The sequence below is a fragment of the Heptranchias perlo genome, chromosome 8, assembly GCF_035084215.1.
Source record: "Heptranchias perlo isolate sHepPer1 chromosome 8, sHepPer1.hap1, whole genome shotgun sequence".
Classification (NCBI taxonomy): domain Eukaryota; kingdom Metazoa; phylum Chordata; class Chondrichthyes; order Hexanchiformes; family Hexanchidae; genus Heptranchias; species Heptranchias perlo.
The window spans coordinates 25,860,743-25,887,242 of NC_090332.1; the positions used below are offsets into that span (position 1 = coordinate 25,860,743).

Here is a 26,500-nt window from a genome sequence, read left to right on the forward strand (position 1 = left end):
AAAGCCACAGATCTAAAACAGGTACATGTACCTGGATTTTTCAAAGTATTTTTTTTGGGGGGGGGGGGGGGGGGGGGAGGAGCAAGAGAGGAATTTTTTTTTTTTTTTTAAAAGATTGCAGTTTAGAAACTGGTAGTCAGAGAACGTGCAATGGGAATTATTCTCAACAGAATTGCATTACCATCTCTTATGAATTATAATGAAATGCCGACTGATGATTTCCCCCCAATACTTCCAAGTGCTTTCCATAAAAAATTAACAAAAGCAAGTGAGAACTCTGGACAAATTCACACAGGTATAACATTAGAAATAGCATCAATGGCAAAGTAGACGTTCATTCTTTATAAGCTCGTCACCTAGCTTTCAATTTTTTTGCCATTTCGGTCCTCAGCTTCTTAAATGAAACAATGCAATAGTCTAATTAATACTGTACATCAAGTACTTTCTATTTTTCCTTTCTAAAAATTGCATATGATAATACATCAAGCACAATATTACTTTGAAGACAAAAAATGTCAGTGTCCCTAAAAAGGATTACCTATTAATCTATCAAATTTATTTGAGATAAAAAAAACAACTTGAGTTTGTTAAATGGTTGATGAATTACCAGTGCAGAAGTTGATCAATGTTGAGGCATCATACACGGAGGGCATATTGGGCAAATCGTCTTCCATGCTCGTCTTCCTATAAAGAACAAACCAGTTTGGTCTGTTTTTCTCCTCCTTTCCAATGATTTCACAACAAGCACAGCTCCAGCATTCTTTGAATTCTGAGGAAATCCTCCCAGTCCAGATGGCTGGTGACAAAGCACTTCTGTGTTGGCACAAATAAAAACTCCACAAGACACCCACCCGTTCCTTCTGCCTGTCTGAGCACACCAAGCACTGAAGAGCAAGGGGGAGGGGAGCAGACAGCGTCCTGGACACTTCGGGGAGTGACCAGGCCCCCAGCTTCAAGAAAGTCCTAAACACAACAAACAACCGCACTTGCTACCTGGGAGACTTCAGTCACAAGCCTTGAAGTACTTTGGAGCATTTCTGCCCTGGCTAAATGCAACAATCCTCTGCTACGCCAGCATTCCTCTGGGACAATACACTTGGAATTGCAAATACTCCACAACTTTCTCAGTACGAGAGGATTTTATCTTCAGAGCAAACTGTAAGGGCCAAAGGAGATCTAATGAATGCAACATGTGTTCATTCTTTTAGTAGCAGCCTCCCAAGCCAACTGAGTGTGCCTTCAGTTAGGGAAATGTCAAGGCAATTACAAAGCTATTGCCGAACAATCTGGGCAAAGAATTATTTAATGTGTTAGACCTTTAGGAACAATTACAAAGAGAGGAACTACGTAAGCAGCATCAGAAATTAACTATTTCCTGCATTTCCTAAGCCTTGTTGAGTTAAAAAGAAAAACCAGGGGGGGGGGGGGGGGGTGTGGGGGGTAAACAAAAATAACTCTCAACAGGTTAAACATGTTAGAAAGTGGTGCTTATTATGTGCTGTGTTATGGAGAGACAGAATACATAAGCAGCCACAGCACATGGAGCTCTTACTTGCAGTTTAACAAAGTAAAGGTGAGGAGGGGAGAATGGAGAATTACCACTCTTTTGATCAGAGAATTGTATTTGGTGTAGGAAACAAATCGAACAAGAGTGTAGAAACGTAAATCACTTTTTTTTAAAAAGTGGGAATATTAGTCTAAAAGTCAGTTATTCAAAATTAACTTTGAAAACGAGTAACATTTTATTTGTTTAACTTCTGTAACAATGCAGATAAAATGTAACTTTATTGAGGCAGACAAGCACACTAGGGCCCTGTTACGCTATTTCACCCCTGGAACCTGGGGTCAAACTCAGCCCAGGTTCCAGGGGTGAAATAGTCTTTAGATATCTGCTAATGATTCTAAGCTGTGTTTGGGCTGTTTTGATCCAATTCCATAGGACGATGACCTCTTCACAAAAACTGTTCATTAATTCAACACAACTGGTACTAATTCAGCAATCAGTAGAAGAAATATGCTGCTGTAGTAGTACATTTCAGTGGTATTATCATGGTGTTGAGTCATGATGTCATCATGCACAATCTCCTTACTGAAGTCATGTCAAATATTACATGCATGCTCACTGGCCAAAATGTCAGCCAGTCTGTGCACGCACTTCCCATTTGCCGCCAATTCACAAGGAGATTAGCAGTGAAGGAAAGTAAATCTCATGACTTCAGCACTTACAATAAGTTTTGAAGAGTGGGCTACTCTCCCAAGAGCTGGCCTAATATATAAAAGGGACTTCCAACTTGCTTCCAGGTCATGGTTCCATAGCTGCTGGGCCCTTTGTTACCAAACCCAAATTATTATTCTCTATGTTGAACCCGTATGGTGACTCCATGTATGATATTCAACTGCGAGAGGCATCACAACTCTGCCTGATCTTGTCCTCATCTGACATCCACATGTGTACTTCAAGCATACTATCCTAAAGAACAAAAGCTGAAAAACAGCTTAAAAAAAACTGACAGCTGAAAAACAGCCCTGAATTTGAGCTTTATGGCACATGACACTTAAACTGCAGTGGGGCACAGGCTTGCACAACAAACTGCAGTTATACCCAATTAGTTTTATTGCAAAAGAAAAAAAACTTAAGGGTACAAAAGCATGGTTTCCAGCAGTGGCTGATTTAGGTTACTGCAGGGGGTTCAAAGTGCTGAAGGCATGAGATTTGCTTTTCACCAGGATCAGGGGCATGCCCCTGTGACATTTTGGAGTCTTGTGTAAATCTGCCTTTCAGCCAAAAATAATTTCTCTTGGAAGAGTTAGATATTTTAAATAGGAAATCAAAAAGTAGTTGTAGAGACTTTCATACAACTTTAAGTGGTCCAGTTCCTTTCACTGGGAATCTAACCCCAACCAAATCATGTTAATTATGATCTGAAGCTTTTTACAAAACACATCAACAATAATCCCAACTAATAGAATGTAGGAAGCACAAGGCAAAACTGGCTGACTATCAGATCTTTTAGTGTTGCAGGCCCCATGACAGCCAAGAAGCAGGCAGTAGATTACCTGGATTTGAGGGTAAGTTAATTTAACCATTTTAAATAAATTTTTATTTTTAAAGTAGCTTCAGTAGCAATGATGACAGATCATATCACTAAAACAATGCCCTAGTTTTGATGACTGGTCACATCCAAACATTAGTCCAGATTTTGCTGCCAAAGTAATGAGGAGTTTAATGTGCACACCGTTATTAATGCGGAAACTGTCCAGTAACTTGTGGCGAGGAAGAGATGCCCCTTGAATTGCGAATTGCCACAAGATGCTGGACGATTTGAGCTGCTCCGCCATTAGCCTCGTGAAAACGACAGCTCATCCTCAACCTCCCCATGAGTTTCAAGAAATTGTCGCATTTGCATGTTAATAGCCAACTAAACTCGCCACAGAAAGTTAAGACTAGTACTTAACAGTGCAAGCACCTTTTTAAGGACAAGATTTATGTTCCTGCAATGCCACTCAACTTCTCTGGTTCAGAAAGGGAACAATTTAAACTGTGGAGTCTCAATCCTACAGGTAGTAAGTTGTTGTTAGAGATTTTTAAAATTTTAGATTTTAAATGTTTTTATTTTTTTCTTACTTTTCCTTTGTCTCTCTCTCTCTCTCTCTCTTTCTCTTAATCCAATCTTTCTCTCCCTTTCTTTATTTCTCTTTCTGTACCTGGTTTGACTCCAATTCACCTGATTTCCTTCTCCATCATTCCTCTGTATCTTTCTCAATACTGAAATCTCATTGGTTAGAGATAGACTGTTGGATCCGTCATTCACCAAGGTCCCAGATGCCCTATGGACCTCACAAGTCCCTCGTTATCAGGTTTCACTTCCACCCAAAAAATTTAAGCTGAAGGGTGAGGGAAAAGGTCTAACTAACGGGGCACGCCGCGAGGTGCCCTGCTCCGGCAAAATCTGGACCATTATCTTTTCTTTTCTCTTTTAGATGCTGATAAATCTGCTATGAATTCCAAACATTTTAACCCCTATTTTAATTCGGGCAGTGGCCGAGGCAGATGACAAACTGTCCTGACCTCAGCAGCATGAGGCTCAGGAGATTTTAACACCCTGTGGCAAGTGGCAGTTGGCTGGCAGGCAGGAGCGGAACGTCGGGCAACAGAAGGCCATCATCAGGGAGTGGAGGCTGATGGCAAATCATCTCAATCTCAGTAGCATGAAGCCTGGGAGATTTTTCCTGGAAAGGGCCAGAAGCGGCAGCTAGAAGGCGAGCGGAAGCACAATGTCAGGCGGAAGAAGGCCACCATCAGGGACCGGAGAAACACTCCCTGGCAGAGGAGGGAACTTCAGGAGGACCTTGCGATGGGTGGGAGGGTAAGCCTGGGGTGAGAGAGATTTAAAATTTACTTTTGGGGCCCACAGAAACACTCCTACTCACAAGGAAAGTAAAAAATAAAGGAACACCACTTACCTTTTTTGGGCCTCGGCTCCTCTAGGTTGATCTAACAGGGAAGGCACAGGCCTCCGGTTAAAATTGTAGTCGGGACCCAGTGACATCGGAGTCCGACTTGCATATTTAATAAAAACCCTGCTGGCTTCTGGCAGGTATCCAATTCTCCTGCACATAAGAGCAGGTTAAAATCGGAACCTCGGTGGGCAAGTTCCACCGGCCATTTTAACTGCCTGACTTCCTGGTTTCTGCCGAGCAAGGAGCGTTAAAATTGGCCCTTTTGTTTTTAAAACTTTAAAACACGAGGCTAGAAATTACTGCTGGTTATAATAGCAAATGAGCACTCAACACTATTTTACATAGGAATTGCTAGACGAAGAAAGACCAAGGTCCATCTAGTTCGCCTTCTATCATCTAGGTAGTCGCATGATACAACAATAATGGAGTTGCTGACTAATCATAGCAATCGATCACTATCAGTTAGTCTACAACAGACCCAGACTTGAGGCAAGGAAAATCCCAATGGTGGAAAGCGTTGGGAGCCATAAGTCCAAAGTCATCTGTTCCTCCCAAGCATGCTACACTTACCCATACATCATCTCTCAAATTACTCACTGACTAAGTCCCAAAATATTATTTTCTGAAAGAAATCTATCTAATTTGCATTTGCATAAATCCAATACTATCTGCTTCCACCATCTCCCCAGGGAGCATGTTTCATAGATTGACCGCTCGTTCACTGAGGGAATGTTTCCTCAAGAATGTTTCTGCAGATTAATTTTGAATTCCCCACCCTTCAAGCGCAGGCCGTGTCCTCTGGTTCTACAGTTCTGGACAAGGCGAAACAGCTCATCATGGTCTACATTGTCTAGTCCCTTTAGAATCCTAAAAAAAAATCTCCTCTCCAACTTCTCCTTTCCAGTGAGAATGTGCCCAATTTACATAATCGCTCCTCATAATCTAATCCCTCCATCCCCTCAATCAATCTGGTTGCTCTTATCTGTATTCTTTCAATAGCTGCAATATCCTTTGGTCATCTTTTTATTTAAATCCCTTCATGCCTTGCTCCTCCCTATCGCTAACCTCTCTTCCATGCCTTTAGTCTCTTAGGCCCCATGCTCTGAAATTCCTTCCCTAAACCCCTTCACTTTACTCTCCCTTTTAAGACCAATCTTGAAACCTCCATCTTTAGATAAACTTTTCATCATCCCCTCCATCAGTCCTTCTTTGACTCAGCATCTATTATTTTTTTCCTTCACACCTCTGTGAAGCACCTTGGGACACTTTTTTATGTTATTGGTGATATATTGCAAGCTGTTGTATGCAAGTATAGTTCCAATGGCACCCTCTGATATCTTGCCCCAAGTGACCAGTACTCGTGTGTGAGCTTTGACAATGAGTTTCGGTAGCCTCTCAGAGCATGAGGAAGAAGGCATCAAAGCCAAATCCAATTCTGCCCTCATTCAGTGTGCGCATGTGCACTTCCAGCAAGGGATATTGGCTAGCAATCAGGAAATCCTGGTAATTGCCCCACCCAAGGAGGGGAGTGGGAAACTGAGGCTAATTTTAGTGTTTCAACCACTGTGGCTGAGATCAACTAATTTAGCACCAACTATGGATCACATCTGAGACCTACCTGTTCTGTATGGCTCAGCTACTTACTGGATGAACTTCTTGAGCCATTGGGGGAGCTTGGTCATATCTAACCAGGGAACACCTGATGCAATTGGGAGCAGGATGTAAAAATGGTCCTCCTCCCAATATCATTAGATCTAACTTAAGTATATAATGCACAGTACATCACTCTACAGGACTCCAACAGATATGATGTTGCTACACACACTTTCTCCTATATTTTAGGATACGTGTGCAGTACATTTGTAGGGATCATGCACACTGTTTCTGGCATTTAAATCTAACAGTTTCACAATAAAGGAATACTCCACATAAGATGGCCTGTCTCTTATCCAACAATGTTTCTTATAAGAATCCCCAATTCAATTTTTTCATTCTCGCTTTTCTCAGAAAGAGCCATTAAAATAGTAAACTCCCATATGGCTGTTTTTTAAAAATCAGATCATGTTAGATCAGAAGATAGCTAATTGGAAGCAATAACTTCCAATGGGCAGAACATACAAGTCATTTTTTAAAAAAAAGTACAATTGTAGATGGAAATCCCAATGCAAGATTACAATATAAATCATTCAGTAAAATTCAGGTCTTAACACATAAAACAGTTTATGAAAACTGTAAGCAGCTGATCAATGTTCTACTGAATAAACTGGCCAGAAGGTGCTTGGAATAACAGGCTAGGTACAGACATGTCAAGCTGCAGCACTTTAAATCTTCATATACTTTGGAAATGACACAAAGCAGCAGCTATGTTCAGGAAGCTAGACATTGCCAACATACAATCTTTTAAAATCAGATTATATGAGAAAATTCAAAGAAAAAAAAGCTATAAGTTATTATGACTAAATGTTCTTAGAAAGGATCATTATATTGTTTGTGGAAAAAAATTCTATTAGTTTTTCATGTCCTCCTTAGAACCCTCCACCAATCCATGTCACATACCATTCTCTGGTAATCAATATGCTGCACAACTTGGCAGCCACAAGCATTCTTCATTTTAATGAGAGTTCAATGTTCAATAAGATTTGACCAACTGATCAGTGGGGATCAAACAACAAAAGATATCCAATTTTAAATCTGGCAGGATAGTTGTACAGTAAGATGTCAGCTTGGCTCAGTGGTAATACTCTAACCTCAGAGTCAGAAGTTCAAGCTCCACTCTGGGACTTGAGCACATAACCTATGCTGACACTTCAGTGCGGTACTAAGGGTTGATTTACATGTAAGGGGTGCCATCTTTTGGATCAGATGCAAAACTGAAGCCTTGTCTGCCTGTTCGGGTGGAAGTCAAAGATACTATGGCACTATTTGTAGAAAAGCAGGGAGTTCTCAGTGTCCTGACGACCAATTTATCCCTCAACTAACAGTCAAAGCAGATTAACTGGTCACTTATCTTTGATTTTTGTGGGATCGTTGTCTGCACAAATGGTTTGCAACATATGCCCACATAATAACAGTAACTATACTCCAAAAGTATTTCATTGGCTGTGAAACATTTTGGGATATCCTGAAGACATGAAAGGTGCTACACAAATACAAACTCTCTCTTGCAAAACAGAAATGGCCAAAAATGGACAACTATGACAGCAGTGTTAACAAATGGATCTTTATACTCAGCTTTATACAGCATGTTTTTTCTTTTAAAAAAGAGTTGTGTATCATAATTTCAGATACAAGAAATATACACATAAATGTTTTGACACGAAGGCATGATTTTATAAGCATTGCCCATATATGTTATGCAGTCAGGCTTTTCCCTCCACTCCAATGTGAACAAACATCCTCAACATCACAGGATCATGGTTAGCTGGTACTTGGCACATTTTGCTTCACTGAAGAACATGAAGGGAAAAATAAAGCTTTGATCTAAATGGTCTAGCAGCTTAGCTTATGGAAACTGAATTGTTCAATTACATTATGTACTTATTCTTGTGGAGGCAGAGGGTATGGCTGAGGTGCTAAATGAATACTTCGGATCAGTCTTCACTAAAAGGATGCTGCCAATGTAGCAGTAAAGGAGCAGATAGTAGTGATATTGGATAGGATAGATAAAAAGTTAAAAATAGATAAAGAGGAGGTATTTAAAAGGTTGGCAGTATTCAAAGTAGAAAAGACCCGGTCCAGATAGGATGCAACCCAGGTTGCTGAGGAAAGCAAGGGTAGAGATTGTGGAGTCTCTTGCCACGATCTTCCAATCCTCCTTAGATATGGAGGCAGTGCCAAAGGACTGGAGGATTGTAAATATTACATCCCTGTTCAGAGGGGGAGAGGGATAATTACAGGCCAGTCAGCCTAATGTCAGTGGTGGGAAAACTTTGAGACACAATAATATGGGACAAAATTAATGGGCACTTGGAAAAGTATGGGCTAATAAATGAAAGTCAGCACGGACACGTTAAAGAAAAATCGTGTTTGACTAACTTGATTGAGTTCTTTGATGAAGTAACAGAGAGAGTTGATGAGGGTAGTGCAGAGGATGTTGTGTATGTGGACTTTCAAAAGGCACTTGATGAAGTACCACATAATAGACTTGTTAACAAAATTAAAGCCTATGGGGTTAAAGGGACAGTGGCAGTGTGGATACAAAATTGGCTAAGGGACGGAAAGCAGAGAGTAGTGGTGAACGGTTTATTTTCAGATTGGAGGGAAGTATACAATGGTGTTCCCCAGGTGTCAGTATTAGGACCACTGCTCTTTTTGATATATATTAATGACCTGGACTTGGGTATAGAGTGAATAATTTCGAAGTTTGCAGATTGCACAAAACATTTATAAAACATTGGTTAGGCCTCAGCTGGAATATTGTGTTCAGTTCTGGGCACACTTTAGGAAGGATGGCAAGGCCTTAGCGAGGGTGCAGAAGAGATTTACTAGAATGATACCAGGGATGAGGGACTTCAGTTATGTGGAGAGACTGGAGAAGCTGGGGTTGTTCTCCTTAGAGCAAAGAAGGTTAAGAGGAGATTTGATAGAAGTGTTCAAAATCACGAATGGTTTTGATAGAGTAAATAAGGAGAAACTGCTTCCAGTGGCAGAAAGGTCGATAACCAAAGGACACAGATTTACAGCGATGGGAAAAGAACCAGATGTGACATGAGGAAACATTTTTTTTTAAAACGCAGAGTCGTGATGATCTGGAAAGGGTGGTGGAAACAGATTCAATATTAACTTTCAAAAGGGAATTGGATAAATACTTGAAGGGAAAAAATTTACAGGGCTATGGGGAAAGAGTAGGGGAGTGGGACTAATTGGATAGCTCTTTCAAAGAACCAAATTGCCTCATACTGTGCTGTAACAAACCATGATACTATGCTTGATGCATAAATACCACTCTGTAATTCCAGAGAAAATCTGTTGATCTCAACAACAGTACCATGCATACAATAATTAAAATTCAAGATACAAATCTCCAGTAAAATAACATTACCGTATATACAGTTTTAAACACCAGATTTAAGCCCATAAGTTTTTAAAGAGACTTTAATTAAAATGGTTACTAACCAGGTCAGGTAGTTGATTTAGGGAAGTAACAATGTTCTGCAACATCCACAGATTCATACCTATAGTATATGAAGCATTTTCAGGGGTAGAATTCCAAGAACCTTAGATCCAACTAAGATGGTGTTTACTGCATTGGCATTGAGTGTATTTTAAATTCAAATTTACATTTGTCATATCACAACACAATTAAGCTCAATTCTGTACTTTGCTCGTCTTCATTACATGCCTTGCGGTACAATATTAAAATCAAGCAATGCAGATTAGATTCATATGTCCCTGGGCCAGAGACTGCAAAAATTGATTTTGAACATGTTCCAAAGCACTTTATCCTGATCTCTGCAAATTAAATACTGGAGGTTCAAGATTTGGATTCAATTCCATCTTCACTTTTTGAATTTCTTTCTGCACTCATGCAACTAGCTAATTTGATCTCTTATTTCCAGATCATTTAGAACCCAGGAAGCTGCCACTCAGTTATTAGCCCTTTAGCAAAAGAGAAAATAAGTGACGTCATAACACAAAATTCTGAAAACATTCTCGTGGCAGCGCACGTGCGTCCATAAAGTCAGGAGCATTTCAACTTACTGCAACGCATACTGGAAAAATACAATACTAAGAAACGTTATCCAGGATACATACTGTCCAAAGATGTCAAAAAGAGTACAAACTAATACCCCGAATAAGATTGCCCATCTTACCAATAGCTTTTGACAAAAAAAACAAACACTCTCCTCTACTCTACTCTTTCCCATTTTCCTCCGGTCTCTCAGGACCATGCTCCAACCCCAGGAGATGGACAGCTAACTTGCTCAGAAGTTTCAGCCACTCTCAACAGGCTGCTGGGTGTACAAATACTTAATGGCCAACTCAGTTCTTAGCATATTTATCTCCATTCCTCATCTCTTCCCCCACATTCCGAAAATACTGACTAGTTGTATACCAGGACAACAAAGTTCAATTCTGGTAGGATTCACTAAAATTGCATGCATATGCGAACTGTTCTGCATTACAATGTTGGCATGGTGTTGACAAGTTCCTTGTGCACAATGCAACACTCAGGCTCGCATATTTTCAGGAAAATGTCCAAGATAATTAGGTGTGAAATGAAGACTACCAACACACCAGGCCCTAATGAAACCCTTGGAGATTTGGGGAAATTAGAAATTGGAGGTCCAAGATTTGGATGCAATTCCAATCTTGCTTTGTAAATTTTTTTCTGTAGACATTCTAAAATCTACTGTGGATGGTTACTGCCGAAAAATAATAGATTGTCCAATCACAACTATCAGCAAAGGAAAACAATACTGAAGATCAGAATAGCTTCACCAGATAAAAGAGGCTCTGCAGTAACAGTTTATTAAAAACACAACAGAAGAGGGTGAGGCAGCAAAGGACTACTGGATTAATAATTCTGAAATATAATGGAGGCAAGAAAAACATAACATTAAGAAAACAGAAAAGTAAAATGTGAAGAAGCAATAAGTAAAAAGATAAAAATACAAACTTTTGAAAGCCAGTTCAAAGAACAATACCATAAACTGCAAGTGGGACAGCAAGACAGTCAAATTCTTTCAGGATACATTTACGCTACAGTCTGGCATCAATGCTACAGTCATATTATAAATGCAACATGAGCCCAGAGTCAGTGCCCAATCTAACACTGGAGTGAAGCAACATGGAGGAGTCTTGCTTTGCTTTGTTGTCCATTCAGGCCTTAATATCCGATTTACACCACATAAGTTTAGCATCGATGCAAAGCCGAAACTGTTTTTGCACCTACACTAAAACTGTAGTGTAATACACCCCAAGAAAACAACATTGCAAGGAGTTGCAAAGGAGCAATTAGGGTGTTATACAACACTGAGCTGCACAAAACGAGAAGCTTGTAGCGCTAAATCAGTTTTCATTTGAGAAAGTACGGGTAAGTGAAGGCTTGATCAAGTTTTTTCCAATGCTGGCAGGCAAAGATTTAAGCAAGCTTGCTGACTTAGTGAATATGTGAAACAGATTTCCAGGAAATGTGGTTTAACTTCTTCTAAAGGAGTTGGTTAGGAATGTGAATGTAGGTTACAGGAATAAATATAGACTGAAATAGCTCCTGTGCTTCTGAGGACTAGGATGGGACATTCATCTGTGGGTAGCAGCAAGCCAAGGCTGAATACTGTAAATGTGAAGATGAATAAATGTTATGCTGTTCTGCAGAGATTATCTCTGTGAATCAGGGAATATTTATCCAGATCTTTCCAAAAGGAGATTAAATGGGGTAAACCCCACTGGCGAAGCTGTTCATGGTGTGGAAAATATTTTTTTTTTTAAATTCATTCATGGGATGTGGGCATCACTGGCAAGGCCAGCATTTACTGCCCATCCCTAAATTGCCCTAGAGAAGGTGGTGGTGAGCTGCCTTCTTGAACCGCTAGAGTCCGTATGGTGAAAGTACTCCCACAGTGCTGTTAGGTATGGAGCTCCAGGATTTTGACCCAGCGACGATGAAGGAACTGCGATATATTTTCAAGTCAGGATGGTGTGTGACTTAGAGGGGAACGTGCAGGTGGTGGTGTTCCCATGCGCCTGCTGCCCTTGTCCTTGTCCTTCTAGGTGGTAGAGGTCGGGGGTTTGGGAGGTGCTGTCGAAGAAACCTTGGCGAGTTGCTGCAGTGCATCTTGTAAATACGGCTTCTTGGTTCAGCTTTATCACATTCTTGTATCATAGTTGACACTGGGCTCATTATCACATTTTGGGCCCGATATGCTTTTCATCTTTGTAAATGCCTTGATATGCGAACAGTGGTATGGTGTTCCCCTTATGGATTGCTAGTTAGAAAATGTAAATATTCTAAATACTGCCACGGGAGAAAGAGACACACAGAATGAAAGAGTCAGACAGAGAGAGGGAAGAGAAAGAAAGAGAATTTACAAACTGCTGCTGCCAGATATGGGACATCCCCCCCCAGTACTGTCAAGCTCATACGCTTCTCACTAAGGATAGACACTAGGGGCCCGATATTAGGAGGGAGGCGGGTTGGCAGCGGGGGGGTTGACTGGGCCCATGGGTAACGTGCCCAGTGAAATCGGGGTGCTCCGCACGCGATCGCAGCCTAATTGAAGATACATATGCGTGCTTCCGGGTTTCCCGTTCCAGACCTGCGCAGTGGGCGCACTTGCGCACCCACATCACAGGCTGTCAGCAGGAGGAGCCCTATTTAAAGGGGCAGTCCTCCAATGCTCCTCCTGCAGCAAAGAACCAAAATAATAGAATGGAGCAGGCCAGATGCAAGGCTGCTCCAAGGTTTTCTGACTCCTCACTCCAGGTGCTGCTCGATGGGGTGAGGAGTAGGAGGGAAACGTTTTTCCCATCTGATGGGAGAAGGTGGCCTCCCTCTGCCACCAAGAAGGCCTGGCTCGAGGTGGCAGAGAAGGTCAGCAGCAGCAATGTTGCCCGAACCTGGTTCCAGTGCAGGATGTGCTTTAATGACCTAACCAGGTCAGCCAAAGTGAGTATACTTACGCATTCTCCCACACTCCGTCTTCCACGTCACCTCCACCACCACCACAACGCTCTCGCATCACTCCTCACATCCATTCAACCATCATCCTCATCTTGCCTGCACTTACTCACCACCCCAGTTCCCATTCGAACACTACCACGCAACCCAATCCTCATACAATCTCATGGCTATGTCTCAAACGCACCCTCCCATGCATCTCCCTCACGGTCACCCCCACCCACACCAACGCATTCAGCGGGTCACTATGCAACAGTCACTCAATCGCACCTCTCTGTGTTTTGCCTTGATAGAAGAGATGCCAGAATGCCCGGGAGAGGGCAAGGACCGGAGGGGGCCCACCACATCAGGTGGTCCTAACGGACGCGGAGCAGCAGGCAATGGAAATAAGCCGCACGCTGGAGTGCCTGCTCGTGGCAGATGTCGAGACTGGGAGCGCATAAACGGTTGGTGACAGAAATCTAACACTCAGCACTCATGATAGCGAATGATCTTAACATCACTTGGCATCTGCAGCACCTCAACATCTGTCCACATGCTTAATATTGCTTTCTGTTCTCTTGCAGGGCCATCTGCAATCGCCGTGAGTGCGGAGGGCAATTCCTCAGAGGACCTGCCGGCCTCTGAGGGGGCATCGTCACATCTGAGCCAGCCATCCACCAGCGCAGATACACACACCTCGGTGGGTCCCCGTCCTCATTTAGTCGGGCTTGCACATGGTGAGTCACCACGCACATGTGAGCTCGAGCAGACCCTAGTGGCAGGGGCAGCCGTGGAGAGTCCATGTCGGTGGGAGCACTCTTCTCCAGGCTCTGCTCAGCTGGACACAGATGCTGGACCCTGGGGGCCGGCCATGAAAAGGAGAGTCATCGAGGGCCAGCAGCACATTGCCGAGGTACTGGAACAGTTGCCACGCTCACTCTCCACAATCGCGCAAAGGATGGAGGAGTCCAACTCCTGCATGAGTGGAATACTATCACAGGGACGTGAAGGCATCTCTGAGATAGTGTCGTGGGTAAGTGCAGGAACGTCTGCGATGGAGGGAAGGCTAGCCTCCATTGAGCTTCAAGCACGGCTCAACAACGAGTCCATTCAGGCCCTGACAACGGCCGTTCGGATTCAGGGTGAGCAACTTTCTGCCGCCTTAAACAGGCTGACAGATACATTACAACTGGTCTTCAAAGGCTTCACACAAGTCCTCCAAACTGTCGTCCAGCAGGGTGGAAGGAGTGATGTGGGCCTGGCCCAGGAGAGGGATGATGGTGAAGGGGGACATGGAAGTAGGGACGCCACTCAAAGTGCTCACACGTCTCACCCGTTGCCCCCGTCTCAAGCAGTACCCGCAATGCTGCCACTTCTCCAGGTGGCCGAGTCTGCCCCTGCACAGGTGCAAGTGGAGCAGTCTTTGGAGGGGCCCTCCCGGGCACCGAAACCCAGAGCGCGTCCGCGCAAAGCATCTCATTGGTAGGGCATGAACAAGAGCAATCTGCCACTACCTCTGCTGAAGCCACAGGGGTAGCACCACATAGGGGTTCCTGTAAATGTAAGGCTAAGGTTTTGTGAGCACAAAGGGGATGCACAAGGGTGTATGACAGAATGTCATGTTTTTCATTTAGTTTTATTTGTTTTGCTAAGCACATTAAATTTGTTATCACCACTACTGCCACGTCTTTGCAAATCTTGTCTGGTTAGTGCAATAATTCCCTTTCCTGAGGATCACCATGAAGACCCACACCTGATGCAAATCATTGTGTCACTGCAGAGTGGGTGTAGGTGTATTTGCAGGGCTGTTTTGTGCAGACGACTGAGAGACACCAGTGATGTCCCCGGTGGCACCCTGGAAGGACCCAGAGGGGAAGTTGTTGAGGCAGTGGAGACTTTGACAGCGACAGGTAAGATGATGGTGCTCAGGCCAGCCGGAAGCAGCTCGGCATCAAGGAGGCTGCAGATGTCCACGACAACATGTCGAGTGACTCTGAGCCTCCGTGTACACTGCTCCTCAGAGAGGTCCAGGAAGCTGACCCTCAGTCTGTAAGCCCTGTGACGACGCATCTCTCTCTGTGGTTGCCCTCCCTCCTGCTGTGCAGAGGAATGTGTCACAGCACTGTATCGTGGAGCTCCACGTGTCAGAGGTGGACGGTGTGGCCGGTGATGCTGTTTGTCCTCCAATGAGGTCATGACTGCAGTTATGACGGCCCCCATCCGCAAGACGTACGCTTGAGGGGGTCCGCAAGGTAGGTAAGTGTGTCTGTACACTGGAGTTGAGATGCCAAGTTTGTGAATTTTTGTGTTAGAAGGAGGGTGGTGCAGGCCAACCTTTGTCCAAAGTGACAGAGTGGCCTCCTGCAATGAGTGAGGGTCTCCCCCCCGACCGGTCAAATGGACCTTTGCAGCTCCCAAAGGCTGGTGGCTGCAACACGTCTGTTTCAACTTCCCCCCCGTATGGGAAACACGCTCAGTTGAGATGAAAATCCCACCCCTCCTAAAATATCCTCCCAATCAGGTCTGCAAATGACCTGAATTATCTAATTAATTGGTTTAAATGGGATCCCGCCGGCTTTAATTGCCGGTGGGAGTCCCGCATGCGGGGGCTGCGCGCGCATCTAAGCACGTCATTGGGGAACCCAGAAGTGGGCGGGTTGGAGCCGGGCTCCGGACCCCCCCCCCCCCCGGGAATCCCAAATTTTAAGCAGTCCCCCCACCACGAACGCACCCGCTCAGCCATCCAAAAATCGATCCCTAGAAATCTACCACCAAGTCTGCTGCTAAATCACAGGAATCCCACTACGTGCTGTCAAACTCCAGGAACCCCAACTTCTTTCTGTCAAAACCAAGGACCCCTCCCCCACCCCCAACATCACCACCACCCCAAGCAAACACGGCTCCATATGTAATCTAAGCAAAAAAAAATTAGAACAAGTCAGACTCTTGTCCCCAAGTTAAAAAGTTCTGCAACTACAGGCTAACATTTTTTTATTGAAAAAGACATCAATGCATGAAATATTAAAATACATTGGATTGTATGCATTTCTGTCTTTAAGACAAGTTAAGTAGCTGATCACTAAAAACTGCTGAATACCACAAGTGCCAACTTGGGCAACTACTCCCTTCGTGTCGATGCTGGGGGTAAACTTTCTTTTGTTGTTCCACCTCATCGCTAAGGTGAGTTATAGCCCTGTTTGGTTATTTATCTCTTTCTTTAAGCGAATATTAAAAACATATTTTAATTTATATATTGTTGGCCATATCTCACGACCTAGCTCCAGACAATACATATCTTTGTGTTGCACAGCATAAACTAACACGGGAACTGATAATGCTGCCTGAGTATTAATGTCAACACAAGGGATGGACTATTTCCTAAATCAATCAAAAGCAGCATTCCACAAGTACAGATTGGATTGTACATTGACCTTCTATGGCTTCCACTCAGGCAAACGTTTGCTTTACCATGAACATAACATTTCCCAGCTTCAATAATGTGCATATAATTAAAATGAAAGATAAGCAAAGTTAGAAGAAGCTGATATTTACTGGCAACACATGTATATATGTGAATACTGCTCAAGTGCTTTATCTTTTCATATTTGAAGTTGAGGAGCAGACTGGCTTATTTGATGTGCCATGTGTTACTTTTATTTCCAGTTCCAACACATTACTGAAGTTCTGAAATCTTCCAGTCTCTGTGATTTCAGCCATAGTCTCCACTGCCCACTGCTATATTGTCCCACTGTTCTGATAAAAAATACCAGTCCTTCCAGTTGTCTGGATGTGCAAGGAGAACAGTTTCAGCTTTATGAAATTATTCCACTTGAGAAACATTACATCATCAACTTGGGGGCAGATGTTGGCTGCTGTACTAGATACACCAACGACACATTAGCCCCATTGGAGGCAAAATAGGTGGACATCATTGCTTTTAGTCAATGGTTTTATTGTATGGAAACAATGACATATTTCATCTTTCTGGCTTTTCTCAAAAGTTAAGAGGTTGTCAGTGGAAAGCACAGTGTACAGTGACTGAGTGCTTAATGCAATATATATTGTATTTACAGTAGTATAGGGCCAATATTTCAAAAGCACTGGATTTTGTAACAGTTCTGTACATAGTATTCATGGATGATTAGCACTGCCGTTTAAAATTGCACTTTAAAACTAAAACATGCTTACAGATTAATCTATACACCCATCTCTGAGAATGTATTAACTGGCAACATTCTATTCACTATATCTAGAAACTCTGCTGAGTTTCAAAATAGTCCTGGAATGTAACACAGTGATTGTTTTATAATATGCACAAAGTACTTTATCTTCTGAACATTGTATCCTTGTAAATGGCACAATCTTATACTAACACAGCCAGAATTCTCACCATTGTTCTACATTGACATTGCACCTCTGCTGTTGCAGACTCCTAATGTCATCCACTAATAGGTTAAATATTCTCCTGAGGTAACAAGGAAAATATTCAATAAATTACCTGCTACTGTACCATGTAACAGTCAGGGGTGAATCTAGGCACCTAAAAGGTCCTGTATTGCTTTGGATGAATCTAGGCATACATTGGTTTGGTTTGATCAGACAATTATGGCTCTACCACTTGTGCACACCTGGTACAAACTTAGTTTACAGCAGCACATGCCCTTGAAATTCACCCATGCCTTCTATTTTGGGTTGCCAACTCTGGTTGGACGTACTCCTGGAGGTTTCATTACAAGACCTCCTACCTCCAACTGCCCCGCCCCCACACTCCCGTAATTAGTCACCCGACACATACATCGTTGCAGTACACCGCCTTCCCATGCTAATTGGAAAGTGAACAAAATCTTCATCACTCGATTGGATGAATCTTGAAGTCAGTCAAACAGCCATTTTTCCCATTGCCAATATTTTTATGATTAATACACAAAAGTGTTCAAAGAAAATGAAGAAAAACACACAATTTCTATTAACCACCCTGTGAGTTTTCTCCTGGATTACTTCCAGCAGTAGATTAATCTTTCATTCCTGGAGACTCCAGGCCAGTCCTACTAACCCTACCAACAGCAAGATAAAACAACAATGCTTGGACAAAATTGCTGGACTATAACTTGGTGTTGTAAAATTGTGGACAATTCAACACAAACATTTAAAGAAGTTACTTTATACCATTTATGCAACAAGATTCAACAACCCACCATAGCAGTTTTCATGGCAACCTTAGCTTTGGCAAGAACTTATTCAAAACAGACATTTGAAGCATGTTACACAGTCACTAAGTTACTTGCATTGTTTCATACAATAAGGAAATCCACAATACTTCATGTTTTTCCTAAACACATCAGACCAAGGACTTGAGTCTATGGGCACCCACACATACTATATAAATAATCCAAAAATACACAGGGACTATTGTTCTTCAAAAAAACCCACAAATTTATAACATCTGTAATTAAGCATAATTCACCCCTGTTCTTCAGAAATATCTGGACTGTAGGGAAGATGCCACCTAAATCCCTATAGAACACAGCAACTTGGTGGAGACTTGAAAAGCTTACCAGGCTACAACTAAGCTCCATTAATGTACAAGTTCAGATAAAGGTTTAACCAACAGTCACTGCTGATATTGTTACCAATTTCAGAGTTAACAAAACATAGTTTGAAGTTTCCCTCTGGGATTTTGTCACAGATGAAATGCAAGTTAAAAAACATATTAAACAGTAATGGGTGTAGAACCACAAACTGTGATAAGTATGGTTATTAAAAGTTTGTTCTTAAATCAAGTGTGCAAGAAATTACATGTGTGCTGCTGCGTTAGTGATAAACTACTGCTGGACTGCTACCCACAAGAGCGGGGGGGGGGGGGGGGGGGGGGGGGGGAGGGGGGTGTAGCTCCACTGCTCCTAAACTTACCTATTACACTGTTCACTTTATTAATAATCCGCATTTTCCCTTTCCTAGTTAATAAGCTCCTGAAGAAAATGCATCTACATGCACAGAAATGTCGAGTGGTGTCCTAAATGCTTCCTTGCAATGGTACCTACTACACAAAACCAGTTTATTTTTAAATTTCTGTAATAAAACAACATCTTGAGCAAATTTACATAAATCAAGTTGAATCAGTCATCTCAGTGTAAGGAAAGCTGAAAGCAGGTTTTATTAAAAATAACTACAATGTAGGGCCATTCTGAATTACTGCATGTGACAAAAATGAACAATTATCTAAGGCTCATTTTTGTTCCTAATTTTAGCTAGCAAAAATTCCCAATCACTTTCTAGATCAGTTACAATTGCCAGTTAATAATTAAAATTCGCTTCAGTTTTTTCTGATTCACATCATGGCCTAGATTTTGCTGGAGCAGGGCATCTCACAGCTTGCCCAGTTAGTTCGACTATTTCACTCATGCTTCAGCTCAAATTTTTTTGGCCCTGTAAATTGCTGGAAGTGCAACCTGATAACAGCATGGTGAGGGTAATGGAGCATCTGGGGCCTTGGTGAAAGATGGGACCAAAGATCTATCTCCTTAACCAATGAAATTTAAGGATTGAGAAAGAAACAAAGGAACAATGGAATAGAAAATAGGGACAATTAGAGTCAAATCAGGTACAGAAAGAGAAATAAAAGAGAGGGAAAGAAAGATTGGATTGAGAGAGAAAAAAGCAACAGAAAGGAAATGTAAGAAAAAAAAATGTTAAAATTTAAATTTAAATTTTAAAGATCTCTAACAATTTACTACCTGTAGGAATGAGACATCACAGTTTAAACGATTCCCTTTCTGGGCTGGAGAGGTTGCGTGGCATTCCAGGAACATAAATCTAGTCATTAAAAGGTACTTATGCAGTTACGTACTAGCCCTAACTTGCAGTGAGCTTAATTGGCAATTAATGTGCAGCTATTTATTGAAACTTATGGGGAGGATGAGGGCGAGCTGCCGTTTTCGCGAGGCTATCACAAATTGTCCAGCAACTTATGACGATTCGCAAGTCACAGGGTCTCTCTTCCTCACAACAAATTGCATTTATATAGTGCCTTTAATATAGTAAAACATCCCAAAATGCTTCATAGGAACATTATCAAATAAAATTTGACAGAGATACATAGGGAGACATTAGGACAGGTGACAAAAAGGAGGTTAGAGAGATAGGGAGGGGTGAGGCCATGGTCGGATTTGAAATCAAGGATGAGAACTTTAAAATCGAGGCGTTGCTAGACTGGGAGCCAATATAGATCAGCGAGCACAGGGGTGATGGGTGAACGGGACTGGTGAGAGTTAGGATACGGGCAGCAGTTTTGGATGAGCTCAAGTTTACGGAGGGTGCAAGGTGGAGGCCGGCCAGCCAGGAGGGCATTGGATTCGTCAAGCCTAGACGTAACAAAGGCATGGATGAGGGTTTCAACAGCAGATGAACTGAGGCAGGGGATGGAGACGGGCGATGTTATAGAGGTGGTCTTAGTGATGGACAGTACATGGGGTCAGCAAGCACCATTAAACTGCCGTTATTTTTGGCAGCAAAATCTGGGCCATTCTGTCTAATTGAAATCTCACGCAACAGAAATTACACGCAAATCTCACGCAACATCCAAGGAAGACTTGTGAAACACCTCTTTACAAACAATCTTGTTTTACCAACTGTTCTGATGTCCTCTGATCAATTTATTCCTTTAATGAGTGGCTCAGTTATTCAAATTCTCATTTACCCTGTCCAACTGTCTCTTTGGAGCAGTGTGAACAATCGGAAGTGCAATGGATCCAATTTGAGCTTCCATTCATTGTACAATATTTGACATTTTCAGTGAAATACCTGCCAACTAACATCCAACAATTAAACCCTTTGTCTGGAATTAATTGTGTGAAATGTGCTACGTTACAATATTATCTCCAATTGGAAAAGGCATTTTAAGAATTTGCATTTTGATCCAGTTTGAAATAATTTTGCAATGGCAGAGATGAACACATTTCTGATTTAATGATCCTGATCCTTATCCTTCCTATAACACAGATTTTTGTGCATTGAGTGCTAATTACACTAGCAATATACTATTGCTGTTAATGTTCTGACATTCTTTAGGTCCGTTACAGAGACCAAAACTATACTCCACAGTGTATCACAAAAGATCCGTAGAAATTATTATTGGAGGAAGCCTAGATGGGACTGACAAGGCCCATTACTGGAATGATGGGCACTAAATTATAAGCCTACCCTGGAACTTCACCCTCTGGAGAACAGAAAGGTGAGAAAGGTCTTGATAAGTGGTCTTTAATATTTTCACAGTATGGAGATTATGGATCCAGGATAGTTCCATCAGACATATGATTCAAGGACCAGGTGACAGTTTAAACTTAAGTCTGTCAAATGAAAATAGCAAATTTATGCAACTTTTTTTTAAAAAATGACAGAAATGGAATAGATCATTCTGTTGATGAAACAGAAAAGCACAGCTGGTTTTTAAAAATAACTGGATGAATTCCTACTAGGAAAGAGGACACAGAGCATTTGGTTCCAGAATCACAGTGAAGAACCTAATGGGAGTTTTGGGAGGGTAATCTAGATGGATCAATGGTCTTCTCCCACACAAAATATTACTATATGTACGTGCATAACAGTCACTGCACATAAAAGTCATTCATTGTGTGAAACACAATGACATTTCAAGGTGATAATGGGCACATATTATTATACCACTGAATGGCACAGGTATTGATAAAGCACAAGGTTTTGAGGTTCTGGGACGTGGTGCTCTTCTCGCAGATTTTTTTGCATTTTTTGAGGTCATGTATATTGATAGATCACGAACTTGTTTTATAGGTTGCCAGTAAGCATGGCCTTAAGGGTTTTGCTGTACCATTGATCAATACAATCCACAACGCGGTCTCGTTTTGATTGTAACCATCCGTAAAACTGAGCAGCAGCTTTCTCTTCAGAAAGCATGCAGACGGAGTTCAGAGACCGTTTGTGCAGTGCAAATGATTACAGTACACAAGCGTTATGATAATGGTCCCGTCAAAGGAACAAGCCATTAGCGAGGTATTTGTCCGTCTCATTAGCTTGAAATTTCCTGGATTGCACTTATACTGAAATGATGCTGAAATTTATGCCTGATTTTATGCCGATGCTGTCGATGGGAACTTAGGTGTGAAAGCTGGTAGGGGCAATACGGCCACTAATTAGGATATGCCCCAAATCGTAATCAGTCATTGTAGCAAAAAAAAGTCACCTTGGATATGCAAATCCAAATTTTCATAAAAGCTGTGAAGCTTTTACAGGGTAACCCCTGAATAAAATGAGAAATTATTAGAAGTTTGTAATTTGACAATATCAATACTATTCTATTAATTTGTAAGCATAAATTCTTCCTTACCTACAAGCTTACAAACATATTCTTCACACATTTTTGTGCTATTTTATAAGACAGAACATTCATAACACATTAAATGTCCATCTAAATTCAGAAATCTTCAAGTGCCTGCTTTTCAATACAACAGCCTAATTTACATCAAGTTTCACTCTTGTAAGCCAAGTTTCAGCATTAAATCTGCCTCAAGATGTCAGATGTTGTGTTTTAGTTCGCTTTTCTAAACTTCCTTCTGGTATTTGTTGTATTTGCTAATGTGCAATGATGCAAACCTGCCAAAATAACTGTAGTGGAACTATATTTACAGCAGTTGCTTACTACACATTGGGTTTCAAGACCTCCATACGTCCATACCAGACAGTGGTGTTGAGCCAATGTCAGAATTCAGAAACATATCACAGAATCAGGATACCTGCTGAAACCTTCCAGACAAGCACAATGGGGGTTAAACTCAATAACTCCCGAATCCAGACGCGGGGTTTGCGGTACGCGATTAACCTGCGTCCAGTCGTTGAGATGCAGGCAGTACGTGAGATGCGTGCTGCCTGGTCATTTACCCGATATCCGCGAGCAGCTAGGCCTAGCTGCACTGTTGAGTGGCTGCTTACCAGCACGGGGGGGCCCCCGATATCACGCGATTGGCTAGCACCACATAAAGGCAGCCAGCACCTCTTATGTGCAAAATATAAGATATGGGTCCGCACAGAGTCTGAATGGAGATCAGACATCGCACATGTAAAACACAGACACTGTCCCGTCCCTATATTTACACACTGATGAGTTATGTTAAAACATTGGATAAAAGTTGCGCACTACTAAATCCCACATTCTCCAATCTGCATGTCAGACTTCACCAATCTGCCAATCTGAGTTTGTACCAGGCCTGCGAGACAGCGTACACAAAGGTTCTCTGCTGATGCACTAGAGGCCTTGGTACAAGAGGTGGACAGAAGGAAGGGCATCCTATATTCCGCAGGGGGGGGGGGGGGGGGGGCAAGAGGCCCTCCAGACATATGCTCAAGAGGCAGTGGGAGGCAGTAGGGGACAAAGTCAATGCCAGGTGCATAGCACGAACATGGATGCAGTGCACGAAGAAATTCAATGCTTTGACATAAGTGGTCAAGGTGAGTGAGGTCAACTATCAAGTGGCATCTCCTACCAACTGCACCACTAACCGCATCCACTGCTCCATGCCCTACATCCTCCATCATCCACATACCAACAAACTCTTTCAATCAGTACTCAACTCTTCCAATCAGATGCTTCCTCTCACCCTCATGCATTACGACTGCTGCAAGCCGCACACCCACAACTCACAGCTATTCAACAATGACAGGCACATCACCCAAACACAAGAACATAAGAAATAGAAGCAGGAATAGGACATACAGCCCCTCGAGCCTGCTCTGCCATTCAATAAGATCATGGCTGATCTTCAACCTCAACTCCAATTTCCCGCCGGATCCCCATATCCCTTGATTCCCCTAGAGTCCAAAATTCTATCGACCTCAGCCTTAAATGTACTCAACGCATCCACAGCTATCTGGGGTAGAGAATTCCAAAGATTCACAACCCTGAGTGAAGAAATTCCTCTTCATCTCAGACGTAAATGGCCGACCCCTTAGCCTGAGACTATGCCCCCTAGTTCTAGATTCTCCAGCTAGGGGAAACAACCTCTCAGCATCTACCCTGTCAAGCCCTCTCAGAATCTTATATGTTTCAATGAGATCACCTCTCATTCTTTTAAACTCCAGAGAGTATAGGCCCATTCTACTCAATCTCACATTTCCCCACATTATACTCCATCTGCCACCTTCTTGCACTCTCACTTAACCCTGTCTCTATACCTCTGCAGACTCTTTGCGTCCTCCTCGCAGCTTACTTTCCCACCTAGTTTTGTATCACCAGCAAACTTGGATACATTACACTCAGTCCCTTCATCTAAGTCATTAATATAGATTGTAAACAACTGAGGCCCAAGCACCGATCCTTCTAGCACTCCACTAGTTACAGCCTGCCTACCTGAAAATGACCCAGTTATTCCTACTCTCCCTTTTCTGTCTGTTAACCAATCCTCTATCCATGGTAATATATTACCCCCAACCCCATGAGCCCTTATCTTGAATAACAACCATTTTTGTGGCACATTATCGAATGCCTTTTGAAAATCCAAATATACCACATCCACTGGTTCCGCTTTATCTACCCTGCTAGTTACGTCCTCAAAAAACTTTAATAAATTTGTAAATCTTGCAGGACACTCACTGACACACATCCTTTCATGCAGGAAAAGGTGACGCAAAACAGGAGGCAGCAAGTGGCAGTGGTTCCATGGAATGTGAACTTGCTTTCCTCTTTCAGGATGACAGCATTCTTGTCCCACCCCCATCACTCTGCCTGTGCCCTTGCTGTTGCCTGTCAGCTAATCAGCCCACTCCATTTAGAGTATTGAAACTTTATTATAGGAACATGGGAAAATAGAAACAGGAGTAGGCCATTTAGCCCCTCAAGTCTGTTCCACCATTCAATGAGATCATGGTTGATCTGTGACTTAACTCCACATACCCGCCTTAGCCACATATCCCTTAATACCTTTGGTTAACAAAAATTTATCAATCTCAGATTTAAAATCAACAATTGAGCTAGCACAACTGTCATTTGCGGAAGAGAATTCCAAACTTCTACCACCCTTTGCACAGAGAAGCGTTTCCTTACTTCACTCCTGCAAGTCCTGGCTCTAATTTTTAGACTATGTCCCCTAGTCTTAGTATTCAAGTAAAGGTGACCTCCAAAAACAGGTACAAATGCATCAGTAGCCAGAAGCAATAATCCAGCATCTAACCAGTAAATCCTGCGTGATCCCTTTAAAGAGCACTGGTCGGGGGGTCCTCTATGCTGTTTACGACCTGTTCAGCTGTGCGAGGTTAAGAGGTTGGCTGGAGAGTTGAGTTCCAAAATCGCATCTGTCCTTTTAAATCAGCGCTGCACACTAATCTAACGCACATTCTCCTTACTTTACTTGCTGCCAGCGTTCGTTATCTGCAAGTGCACAAACGCCTTTTCCAAGGTGGTGTCCAGCGCACGTCATGCTCACTCCAGATGCCATTTTGGGTCCTTAGGAGGCTGCGTAGGGCCAACAAAACAGGCACTACATGGCCCAATTTATAGCCCGAGCTTCTATTTGAACTGAGAGGTATAGAATTATTTTATCCACATATTAATGAAAGCCACAATGCTAGGCAACATCAGAGTCCAGCTTATTTTTATGGTTAAGCTGGGAAATATATTGAAGTCATTCAGCCAAAATGGTTTGCGTCACCGTAACATTTTCCTCTGGCAGAATACTGCCAAGAACAGCACCACAAATTTCCATATGTGGGTCCCTCATTTTTGGAGCATGAATGCACAAGCAACACTTTCAAATAAAATACTACCAATCTAAAAGGCAAATGAATTTTGGGTCCTAGATCTGGAGAAAGCCACTACAGAAAACAAATTAGAAATACAAGGGTGTTTCACTTCTCCAAAGAACATATGGAAATGCTCTTTGCTTGCCACCCTTTTCAATAATTATACTCAAAATAGATGCAATAGATTATATATGTATACAGGCACACAAGCTCAGTTTTGCCTCAAATGTTGCCACCCTATTTTGCTGCTTTCTAAGTTCCCAAGTAAAAGACTGAACTCTAAAAGTTGTCCCACAAAATAAACTTCAGACACAAAGCATCCTTGACAAACTGAAGTCAAGTAAATAATAATGGCACCACATTCAAAAGCCAGTCAAGGAGTAGCAAGAAAATGTTCCTGGAAGCATGAATTTATTCAGAATGTGACTGTAGTCATTAGGATTGACACAGAATTTGTACTTGCTTTTAAGAGCATGCATATGGCACAGATACACAGTTAAAAAGTATACCTGTCACACATATCTGTGGTAAAATGATGAAACTGTAAGATCAATCAGCACCTTTTGACAAATATTCCCAGATTAAGACAACTCCCTTGGATAATCCCAAGAATTGTGATACCAGAGATTAAGGGAAAATTAATCTTTGTAATTTAAAAAAAAAACTGAAACCAGA

At 42.2% G+C, this 26,500-nt stretch overlaps 1 protein-coding gene across 9 annotated transcripts in view; it reads right to left on the reverse strand.

Moving 5' to 3' along the window:
- LOC137324491 (echinoderm microtubule-associated protein-like 4) overlaps nucleotides 1-26,500 on the reverse strand; it is a 350,494-nt gene that overhangs the window by 197,783 nt on the left and 126,211 nt on the right. For 4 of the 9 annotated variants that reach the window (XM_067988814.1, XM_067988818.1, XM_067988816.1 and 1 more), the window contains exon 1: nucleotides 608-710. The exons of 2 other annotated variants lie outside the window; for them this stretch is intronic. In XM_067988814.1, coding sequence (XP_067844915.1) covers nucleotides 608-674 — 67 coding nt within the window. In that variant the 5' untranslated portion in view covers nucleotides 675-710. Of the gene's footprint in view, nucleotides 1-607; nucleotides 711-26,500 lie in introns of those variants that run through there. 3 more of the 9 variants (XM_067988821.1, XM_067988820.1, XM_067988819.1) reach the window with 1 other exon arrangement.